Source organism: Nipponia nippon, unplaced genomic scaffold (assembly GCF_047370975.1).
Source record: "Nipponia nippon isolate SJK-2023a ecotype South Korea unplaced genomic scaffold, ASM4737097v1 scaffold_4, whole genome shotgun sequence".
Lineage (NCBI taxonomy): Eukaryota > Metazoa > Chordata > Aves > Pelecaniformes > Threskiornithidae > Nipponia > Nipponia nippon.
In genome coordinates, this window is record NW_028262358.1 from 121424197 (window position 1) to 121435900 (window position 11704).

The window sequence follows — 11704 nt, forward strand, 5'->3', positions numbered from 1 at the left end:
AGGGGAATCTCCACTCTGGGACTGCCAAATGGAGACTGGGTATAAGGATATAGATAAGATGACCCTGTTGTGGCTATATGCACTGGCCCAAGAACCCTTGGTATAAGGCTGCTTATGCAGCAATACCAGCTCTTCACATCCCTCTGTCCTAAGTTGCCTTAAAAGAGACTATTGTCTTCCTCTCACATCTGCTCCACGTTCGTGCCAAATATCTTTTGTCTCCACACCTCCTAACTTAGTGTGGGTGTGCTCTGATGGCTGCCTGTATTCTTGGCTATACCCATCTATCCCAAAACTGACCTGCACAGTAGCTGTGCTTTCCCTCTGTCCTACCTACTGGGAAGGGCCCATACCACAGCAATGGTAGGATTGCATGCCAAGGGATGTATGGAAGGGGTGGAAAAATGCTCCAATGAGGACTGGGTGGTGGTTGGAGTCAATCTTTGGAATGGGGATCACTCCAGTATGAAACAGACGCTCTATTCTAGAGCTCTATTCTAGAGCTGAGCTGCAGCCTGCAGCTAGAGGCACTAATAAACTCTACGCATAACAGCATAGGCTTCTTAAGCCACCAATTACAAGAAAACAGCAAGATGACTATTCAAAACCAAGCTGTGTTAGACTTAATCCTATTGAAGGAGAAAGGTGTATGCAGGAAGCTGAATCTATTGGTAGGCGACTGTTGCGTCCACATCCCAAACGTTTCAGTGTCGCTACAAGAGTAGATGAATAAAATGAAGAAAATAGCCAAAGACACAAGAGAAATCACTACTGCACTAGGGACTAATTGGCTGGGGAAAGTTTTTGGGACTAATTGGCTGGGGAAAGTTTTTGTTTGGTTTTTCCTTGTCAGGGAGGCTGACTAGCCTCCTTCAATCTTTGATAATGATCATAATTGTGATTGTTGTAATTTCTATTATTATAAGCTGCATTAAGAGCACCATAATGAAATCCATGTCCACCGTGAAGTATGCTCTCTTTCAGTGCTCCCACCCCTGAAACTAACGCCCCCCTAAATCCCACTTGTGACACTGGCGTGCCCCTAAAACTGACCCGTGCAATTGACATTCCCCCACTGAACCCTATCCGTATGTTAGATGTCTCAATACAACCGCAGGATGGTGTTCATATGTTCACCCATTGCTATTGTTAATTGTTGCTATAATGTCTGATATTGTTACATGGTTGATGATAGTTTATTGTGGATTGACTGTTGACTGGTTGATCGCTAACAATACCTTGTAACATCTGAAAGACTTGAAGAATGATGATCCACAGTGGGTGTTAGACGCACGAACACTGTGTCCCCTCCCCATTTTAACTTTGGAGGCAAGAAGTGACTGTACCACCACGCCAAAGAAACCAGTTGGATCATGACTGTGGTCATGGGGTGGATTGTGTGACAGGGACAGTCAAGGTGTGCTTGGGCTAAAAATCCCCTATTGGATTCAGAAGTACCAAACTTCCCACGTGGGTACTAGAGACACAGATATTTCATCTTGGTGTTTCAGGAAAAGGAGATGACTAAGAAAAACCCTAGGAACGTGGGATTGCGCAGACCTCATGAGTCACAGGGGCAATGGTGAGCCCGATGGAGGGAGAGAGGTCCAGGTCTGAGATGGAAACTCCAGGCGGAGGACGGAAGGTGAACCTCTGCAGGAGGCTTGTGAAGAAGAGGAAGAGCTCCATTTTGGCAAGAGTCTCTCCAGCACAGGACCTCTGCCCTGGAACAAAATGCAGAACGGCCACAAGAAAGTCAGTGGGATCTGCTTCTTGAGCTGTTGTCAGAGGAGAGGAGAGGAGAGGAGAGGAGAGGAGAGGAGAGGAGAGGAGAGGAGAGGAGAGGAGAGGAGAGGAGAGGAGAGGAGAGGAGAGGAGAGGAGAGGAGAGGAGAGGAGAGGAGAGGAGAGGAGAGGAGAGGAGAGGAGAGGAGAGGAGAGGAGAGGAGAGGAGAGGAGGAGAGGACCTCTGGGAAGAGTCTGAGAGACCAGCTCCAATGGGAAAGGAGTCTTAGATGTCCAGTTCCCCTCAGAGCACTAACAAATCAAAAGATACCTGCTGAAAAAGGCATGAAAGCATCTTTCTTTACAAACTTCCCCTCAGAGTTGAGAAAATGCTCAGGGTAGAAGACATCTGGTTTCTCCCACTGGGATTTGTCTCGCAGGACAGAGGCCAGTAAGGGGACAATGTAGGTTCCCTGCAAGCCAAGGCAGAACAGTTATTGCACTGAGGATGATGTTGCTGTCACCATCAGAGCGATGGTGAATGTTGGAGCTCAAAACACCCACTTTAACAGAGGACCTCCTGCCAAAATAGCTGTGAGAACCCCAGTGTGAGCAAGCATCCTTGGACACAAGCAGGACTTGAAAGGGAGATGTGTCACACTGGGGAATGGAGGGAAGAAAAGTGCAGAAATTGTCTCACCTTGGGAATGAAATAACCTTTAAGGGTCACGTCTGCAGTGGTCTCATGAGGCAAATTCAATGGCAGGATATTAGCAAACCTTTGAATTTCATGGACAACAGCATCCGTATATGGCATTTGAGTTCGATGCTCGATTCGTGGGGGGTTTGACCCTATCACTTGCTCTATCTCTTCTTGGACTTTTTCTGTGAAAAAAATAGGGATCATACATAGATAGATCACTTGAATGTCTCTTTCTCCTCGTAGGAATAGGGGGATGTGGAGAATTCACTTTTTGTTCAGCCCTGCTCAATGTGAAGTCACATGTGAGGTGACCTGATGAGAAGGAAGCTGCTGATTGCCTAGTTTCCACTTACTCTGAATTTCAGGATATTTCATCATCAACAGAAAGCCCCAGCGCAAAGTGGTGGATGTGGTCTCCATGCCAGCTATAAATAGATTTCTCACAACCTCAATTAAGTTTTCATTATGGAAATATCCATTGGCGTTTCCATTCTCCTGGAGATATGAAACAATAATAACTTTTTCATTGGAGAACAGGGAAAAACTTTCACATGCAGCCCTCAGGGAGGAGTTAGGTGTAAAGAATAAGAAGGTTTTGAGGGAACACTCTGAGAAACCTGTTCTAAGCTGAGTCTTGAGATAGAGTGTTTGGACTGCCCACAAGAACACACACTCAAGTCAACAAGGGTCTTCAGCTTGGATAATGTCAACAATGACAAGAATGTTTTGGAAAAGAGCAAGTAGTCACTGGGGCCACCCATGTGAGTCAATCATTTGCTTCAGAGTTTTTCTGCCCATGGGTCATGGAGGAGAGCATCTTGCAGGGTGAGATTTGTTGGGAAGCAGAATAAATTTGCTGTCAGAGCTGGGTTTTGACATGAACTCAAGAGTTACTGGCAACTTAGCCCATGATGATATTGCCTTTACCTGCCACTAGCATCAAAAGAGAGCCTAGAAGGGTTGTTCATGTTCCCCTGCAATCCAGCAGCCAACCTATGCTTTTGCTATAGCAGACTTGGGCTGAAACCGCATGAGGCCATACCACATGGAGGCGAGGATTGGATACAAACACTGCCACATTTTTACAAGAACGGTAAAAGTATAGTTTTGATGAAGCAGGTAAATGAAATCTTGTGTGAGGTGGCAACTGAAACCAAGAAATATGTACTGAAGAGTCCTGGGCCTAGAGCTTTCCCTGGGTATATCTCTATGAAGGGGGATATGAATTTAAAAAGAGTCAGAAATGCTGGTGTACAGAAAAGGATTTTAAACTGCAGGTAAGGACAGCTTCTCATACTTTGCTTGCTGCAATAGTGTTTTGTATTTTCCTGATAAATTACTGGGGACTCATAAAAGAAGCTTGTCCGTGATCAATTTATCTCCTAGCTGAAATGACTGCACAGTCTTTTAGCCTGACCACAGTTTCTGGTAGGACATTTGCATGTGCTACGTCTCTGCTGAAGAATATTTGTTTGTCTACCAAGCCTTGAAAGGAAAGTGAGGAGATTTGAAGAAGCTGCTAGGATTCAATTACCTCTTGTTGTCTCACAAGGAAAGTGTCAATGAAGCTCCTCTGGTCGTTTCTGTCCAGGGCTTTGAGATGTTCTATGAAAGTCACCTTGATAAAAGCATTGATTTCTTTTACATTCTGAATAAAAAATTTGTGGTCCTTCAGGAGGAATCCAAGGAGTGGGAATATGTTGTACATCTGCAAGATGCAGAGATAGTGAGGAAGATAAAACAGCTGCTAAGCGGATGCACCACAGTTCAACAGCATATATTAAGAAAAGCCCTTACAGAAAATGGTGCATAGCCTTATACTCAAGATGCAATGTTAGTTTGTCCTCCTTTTTCCCTGGCCAACTGTGTAAAATGGTTAAAATTTATTCTCTCTTAGACTGAGTATTAATCACACTAGTTGATGATCTCCTAGAAATCCCATGTTTGTGCATATGTCCTTGACACAATTTCCTACCTCTACACTCCTAGAGAATTCATCTCTCCTTCTCCATGCTGGTTGGAATTGGGAGTCTCAAGTTTAAGAGGCAGTTACAGGCATTCCCACACTGATTTTAACCTTGTTTGTAATGGGAGATGGGGAATAATGATCAACTTCTATTGCTAGGGGACACAATCGGGACTTGTATCGTATTACATGTTGTTCAGTTCTTCATGAAAGAAGGAACTTATAAATTCCCAGGCTGTGCTGCTAAGAGAAATCCATAAATAGCATCAGAGGTCCACTTTTTGCCATTTCAGGGTATGTTTGTCACGTACAGATAAATGTGTTGCAATGATCAACGCTGGAGAGGTGTATCTCTGTATACCACTGTATAATCATGCTTTTGAAGAGCAATATTCAAACCGTATGAATTACCGAAACAGATGGAGTTCCAAAAATCCTGATATTTTCATTCACCAATGACAGGAGCCTTTTGAATGTGGGGTCTTCATAGTCATATCGCTTTCCAAGCAATATGGATACGATGACATTAGCAATAGCAGCATTCATCATCAGAGTCATCTCAAGGGGCTTCCCTAGCATGGGAAAAGGAGGTGTAAACACCAAAGTCAATGGTTATTCTAATTAATTAAAGTAGCATGCAGAGGCTCAGTGAAGACTGGAACATGATAAGTACATAGCTGGCAGGAGGAAAGGCTCCCCCATTTCAGGGTTCACACAACATTTCGACAGACCAGAGAATGAATGCAAGTCTTTTGTGCTCCCCTCCATTTTCTCCAAAACTGTTGCGGCCCTGGGTCTTTGTGGCCCTTCCCCAGGCTGCTCTGTTTAGGCATACATGATCTTAAAGTTTCCTGGTATAAGAGAAACTCAGCATTCTCACTTCACCCATTGATGCCATCCGGGGCTGTCTCTTGTCACCACTATTCTTTGAGAGTTGGACTGTGTCCCTTTAGGCCCAGTCTCCTAACTCAGTAGCTTTTGGTCACTCAATCTTTCCTGCTGGGGCTCTCACTTCTACAGCTTCTAGATCCCTCTGGTGCATCTCCTTTCCAACTGAATACCGCTCCTGCTTTCAGGGGTTCAAGGTGAGGACTTGAAACCTGAACTAGAATGATGATGTAGAAATCTGTTTTTATCCTGAGTCTGCTTGGTCGAAAGAGCTACTTACTGAAGTCCTGCTGTTGATAACTGAGCCTAGTGAGAAATAATCTTGGATGATGCTGGTGAAATGTGTAACTGGACATTCTGCTTCCTATTGGAAGCAGTTTCCCAGACATGTGCTTTAGGGACAATCAATTTTTTCTTACAGGTATGCAAGTCCTTGCAATAGCCTTCTGCTCTCCCAATGACACTAAATCAATCAAAGGCACTGCACATGGAAGAACAAATTACTATTCTCAGATGTGCTGTTTGATGTGTGACTCTATGTTTGATTTCCAATGCCTCAACGAATGCTTTTCATTTGCATGTCAGGGTATTGCCAGGTAGAGAGACAGAGACAGACAGCCCGTATAAACTCCTTGAAGCATGGATGCTGGAGAAAGGTAGATCTCTGAAAGAGTTCAGAGGGTCTTCTTCCTTGACCCTTGGCATTTTTGTAGGAAGCTTGAGGAAAATCAGTGTTGTGAAAGTAAGATTCCCCCCACCTTTCTGTGCCTCAATGATGTCTGCCAGGCATTTGTACTCTTCTACAACACGATCCTCTATGGCCTTCTTGCCCATTCCAAAGTCTCGTAAGGTTGTAAGAGTAAATCTTCGCATCACTTTCCAGTTTTCTCCATCAGAAAATATAACTCCTGAAATGGCAAATGAAAACACAGAAATAGAAATTTCATCATGAGAGCAAAGATTCCTCGTCTACCCTGAATCCTGGTAAAGATGAGTGCTGGCAGGAAACCTGTCAAGCTCTCAAGACATGTTGTGTCCCCACATAGAATGAAATAAGACAAGAAAGATATATCAGGAGACAGCTCTGAGGGAAGCAGCCACCATTCTGAGTTCATGGGGTGTCTGATGTGCCCTGAGACATGAGAGCTTTTGTTCAGCTTTGTTTAGAAGAGAGAGTTGGATTTGTGCCTCTGGGACATCACCTGGGATGATGAGTATGCTCATTAACCTTAGATGTCTCCCTTAGGTGAGATGCATCCTCTCTCAAGAGTGCCTGTGTTCTTATGTAAACTGTAGAGAGTAAATTAAACCTCAAATATGGGCATGTGTTTGGAAAAATCTCTCCACTTGGTGGGGGTAATCCCACCCCCCTACACACTAGAAAAGCTGCAGAGAATTCTCAGTGGCATCTGCAGAGAAGTTTTGGTCAAGCTGGTGCTGCTATTTACTCTCCTTGCACCTATCATGATCTCTTATTCTTGCTTAGAGTCTTGTTCAAGAAACTGTCCCTAGTGAGGAACAAAAACATTTGCAGATAGGTTGGCTTTTAACAATACATTGGTTACTCAGAACTGGTCACATGATACAAAAGTGCTCACCCTTGCTTTCCTGTCAGAAGACAACAATCTCCCATGTCCCTACTTCCATGTATCCCATCAACATTTATGGGAATCGAAAGATCAAATTCAGGATCTAACACCTGTGGAGGGTAAAATCTGAACCAGAATAACTCAGAGCAAGAGTGAACTTTCTCTGGGGAAGCAAACTAAAGGCTTTGGTTATTATTTATTCACTCTTTAAGAGAGATTTATTCTCAAATGTAAATTGAACTGGAAAATTTAAAATAAGCATTCAATAATATCAATCTCATAAGGACTATTTGGAGATAGTGCCGATGATGTAGTAGACACTTCTCTGCCAGCTTGTATTGGGTTTATGTGGCAAGGGTTTGACAGCTGGGCAGCTGCAGTGGTGGCCTTTGTGAGAAGAGATCAGGAGATGTCCCCATGTCAGCTCCTCAACATGTCACATCTAAGGGAAGACCCAGCTGCAGATTCAGACCTCTAAATTATGTGTTTATGTGTTAATTAAGAGTATCATCTCTCCTTATCCCCGATGAATATCACCACACATTGTTCAATTTCCCCCTCATTTCCATTGCCTCACATGCTTAGCAAAACAAAGTGAGACTTTCTGCATTCTCCTCTCCATGGAGAGTCTCATTCTTCTTTGCAGAAGGCAGGTGTGTGGGGAACAGAACAGCACACTCACCTTTTCCTTTTCCTATGTCTTCAAGGAGTGGTATTTTAGGTCTCCCTGCAAATGCACCTGCCTTGTTCACCAGAGCTTCCTTCACTGTGTCATATCCTGATAGCACCACTATTTTCCTTAGTCCCATCTGAATGCTGAAGACTGGGCCATACTTTTTGGATAGCTAGGGGGATGAAAAGGGACAATAAAAGAAGATGATTTTCAGATGATTTTTAGCAAACTCAGAATACTTGTTTTTCAGCAGGTTTAATGTTCTCTTTTCTGCATGGCATTGGCTTTTCATTCACTGTGCAAAATGTGGAGAATTTCTCATACAAATGTTGGACCTCTTATGAAGAAAAAGAACTACAGTGGGGTCTGTAATCCTCTGTTAGGTATTTGAGTAACAGACTTTTAGAGAGGCTAAAGGAAAGGCTGAAGAGCAGACAGGCTTGACCCTGTGTTCCTTTGAAGAGACAAATAGAAGGTGAATTTCTCAGCACTGATGGCAAAACCTGTTCAGTTCCTGGTATACAAATCTGGGGAGGTACAAATCATCTGGAATCATGAGTAACAACTTTTAAATAGTCTGGAGTTATGCCTTTACGTGCATCTGGAATTACTGCCTTTAGTGACAAGGTGCAAGAGCTGCAGCCACAACCAGGCAGGAATAGACTGCATGGCTCAGATGGGAATGAAATCCAGGAAAGCAGGCTAAGAATGGCTTCATTTTGAGTTATGAGGTAACTGTGTCCACTACACGGACTCTGTAGGTAACTTTTGATTGAGAAGCTGAGAACTCATAGAGGATATGTTGGAAATGTTCCCAACCCAGAAGGAGACCAGTTTTCAAGGTGGTAGTAAACCAGGGTACAGAAACTGTCTAAAACACTTAGGTTTGCTGTTCATGGCTTTGAGGAGTAGTGCAGTGAGATGACGCCAAAAATCATACACTATCTGACTGTCACACACCATCTTCCCTGAAGTCCTGGAGTTTACTGCCACCAGATATGAAAGAATAAGCAGTGTTTGTTTGTTTCCTGCTTTGCTTTGGGAAACCAGGAAAGTTCCTCCTTCATGGTGAGGATGAAGGGAGAGGATCAACTGTTTTCTGCCAGTTCCCTGATGGCTGAGTCCACCAAACAGCCTCCAGAAAGTTCTGGTCTCCTTCCTAAATATTTCAGCAGCCGCTGGTGGAAGTTCCTGTAGGAACTGTAGGGCCCCTCTCTTCTATTTACCCTTGTCTGAAGAACCCCAGCATTTCCTGTGTTCCACAGAAACAGGTCAATTCTCTTGATGTGGCTGGAAGTCAATTCCTCTGCACTGACACGATCATGTGATAGGAAGAACAGTTACTGCAGATAATTAATTCTGCTGCATTTGCATCTACCTGTCCAGAGAAAAATTTGTACCCCCTTTTGGGGCATCAGAGACTGCCTTAGACAGAGAGCTCTAAGAAAAGGAACAACAGAAGTTACCTCTAGCATTGTCCGGTAAGGTCTCTTCAGATCTATAATGTGCAGATTTCCAATGATGGGTAAAGGCCTGGGTCCTGGGGGGAAGTTTTCTCTTGCATGGCTCTTCCAGTCCTGTTGTCTTTTCAGAATCAGCAGAATGAGTATAAACAGTAACCCTCCAGGAACAAGATTGACCCAATCCATTGTCTTTCAGCAAAGGCTTAGCTGAGAAGATGAAAATTCAGGCAAAGGCGCAATCTCCTGTCAGAACGTAAGAGTTTCAAGCATTAATGGCACTTCTACACATACTGAGGTATGAGCTTCACCATTAAGAAATGGTAGAAATGCCTGTCTGGGGTTTTACCCTTGGAGAGTCCCTACCAGGCACTCTCACCACCATGTGTGCTCACTTTACCCTGTGCTCATTACTGTTTAAATAGGTGATGTCTAAACTAGTCCTGTGCCTTGGCACAAATGTCTGTGGGCATAAGTCCAATTTAGAAACAGCAACTCAAACACTGCCTTGAACTTTGAGACTGGGATGGGTTGGGAGAAGAAGGAGGAGGTTCCACTGGTTGCTCAGGCTTTCCCATCTCTCTTTATGGAAGATGTTGGGGATGCCAGGTCTTGAGAAGAGCAGAAGCTCATCTGACTAGGGATCTGAGACAGCTGTGAAGATTACGCTTGAGTAACCTGAATGTGGATTTATGGCCTTGATGCATTGTAGGTGCTATAGTGGAAAGCTGCATTGACCAGAAGTACTCAAGAGAGGAAGAACTCAGTGTCAAGCTTCTCTGAGCTAGCTGAATAATTTGTCGTGGCACACACATCTTTGTTCTAGCAGGAGTTCAAGCAGAGTGAAATGTATGGTCAGAGTGACCTCTCCAAATGGTGTTGTCTGTATTGATCTGACAGCCTCAGCTTCCTTTAAAGTGAATAGAGGGCAAGAGACACCTTCTCTGCCAAAACCAGAAGCTGAAACTGGTCAGATAATCCATGCCTTACATGTTCCTGATTTTCACATAATGGTTGAGGCTGGAAGGGAACTTTGGAGGTCATCTGGTCCACAACTGCTGCTCAAGCAGGGCAACCTAGGGCCAGTTGTACAGTAGGGCCTGTATCTTCAGCTGTGTCAATTGCCTTTGACATCCAGCAGTAACCATTTCAGGAAGACAGGTGGAGAGAAGAGCTTGTATGATTATCTCTGAATGGGGAGCCAAAGCTGAGGGGAAAATTGAGAAAAGATGGCCACTGTTGGTTGACGAAAGAGGGCTGAGGTACAGTCTGACTTGTGTGTCTTAGAGTCTAAGAGGATGATCATCAGGAGGTGTTAAAAGAAGAAGGCATGGATAAGAAATCATCCAGGGCTTTCACTGAGACTGACTAGAGAAGATGAGCTGTAGCCTTCAGAACAGTGTTTGGAAGAGCTTTCTAGTAGAAGTGTAGAGAACTAAATTGTTCATGACCTTGAGGCAAGAACATGAAGTCTGTGTGAGGTGAGGTGCCCAGGGTGAGCCCTGGTCCTTGACTCTTTAAAGCATCAGGATCCCTGCAGAGACATGCTCAAAGGCACAGGAGAGGAGTCAGCCCCCCAGGGAATGGAGGCATGAAGACCTAGAGGAAAAGAGCACAGGCACCTGGCTGGGAGCCTGGAAGAGGAGCTAGAGCAAGCCTGCTCTTGCACCTGCTTGTCCCGAGTCTGCTGCTGTCCCTGCTGTCCCTGCTGGTCTATCCTCCCTATCTGGAGGATAGATCAGCACATTTCACCTACCTGGAAGGTGTCCTGGAAAAAGTCCAGGGCCTATGACCAGCTATGTGCCATTCAGCCTATTTCTACTCCACCTCGTCCAAGGAGGTAAAAAGGCACTGAGAATGACATTCTCTCCACATATATCTGCGATTTAATTATTAACAAAGAATGAGTCGGATGCTGACTCTTGAGATATGAAAGGAAGCAGCAGTTCTGAGTTGTTTCCCAAGAGATGGGCCCAGGGTTAGGTCTATGCAGAGTTTCAGAACAAGCACAGCATTTACCTGCCTGTACAAGACTCTCCAGGTTATTGGGAGGACACTGTGGGAACTAGGGGTGTCTCTTGAAATGCAGTGGGAGAAGGAGGCAACCCCTCTCACCCCATGGCCCTTGCCTGCTCAGTCCTGCTGATTTCCTCCAGCAGGTCTCTGGTTCCTGCAGTGCTGGCAGATAGTGAGTGAGCCAAGCTGGGTGAGATTGTCAGAGACAAGTGACAGGCTGTGAGTGTTTCTTCCCTGCTTGGGAACATTTCCCCTTGTCCTTCTTTTGAAGTGGAGATTCAAGATCCTGCTTTGGGCCAATATTTGTAGTTCCTCCAAGGTCTGACAAGCAATGTCTCTAGACACGTGTCTTGAACCAGATGAGTTGTTTCTAAAGTGTTTGTTAAGTTTATGATAGTCAAACACTTCACTGCTCTGTGGTGTTTTATATGATGCATGAGGAGAATTGTCCAGGTTCTTTTAGGAATAGGAAAAAGTTCTTGTGGTGCTTAGTCATCTCAGTGAGCAAGGCTCAGTAGAGCAAGAGTCATTCTTTTCACTGTCCCAATTCTCCTCACCTAACATGAACTCAAGAAAAAAATACCCAAACCAGATGCAGACATAGGGATCATTGGCCAAACTTGCAGGAAAACTGGGACATCTGGTCACATTAGCTATGTCACTCATGATAAAGTAAGTATTTTTG

At 44.4% G+C, this 11704-nt stretch overlaps 1 protein-coding gene across 1 annotated transcript; it reads right to left on the reverse strand.

Annotated features, from left to right (window-relative positions):
• Window positions 1-1172: 1172 nt before the first annotated feature.
• Window positions 1173-9883, reverse strand: LOC104014674 (cytochrome P450 2K4). The gene is made up of 10 exons (XM_009467344.2): window positions 9353-9883; window positions 9010-9249; window positions 7553-7715; window positions 6040-6189; window positions 4805-4965; window positions 3962-4135; window positions 2781-2922; window positions 2425-2609; window positions 2056-2197; window positions 1173-1724 (listed from the first exon to the last, which is right to left on the reverse strand). The coding sequence occupies exons 2-10, from the start codon at window positions 9190-9192 to the stop codon at window positions 1537-1539; spliced, it is 1488 nt and encodes a 495-aa protein (XP_009465619.1). The 5' UTR covers window positions 9193-9249; window positions 9353-9883; the 3' UTR covers window positions 1173-1536.
• Window positions 9884-11704: the final 1821 nt, after the last annotated feature.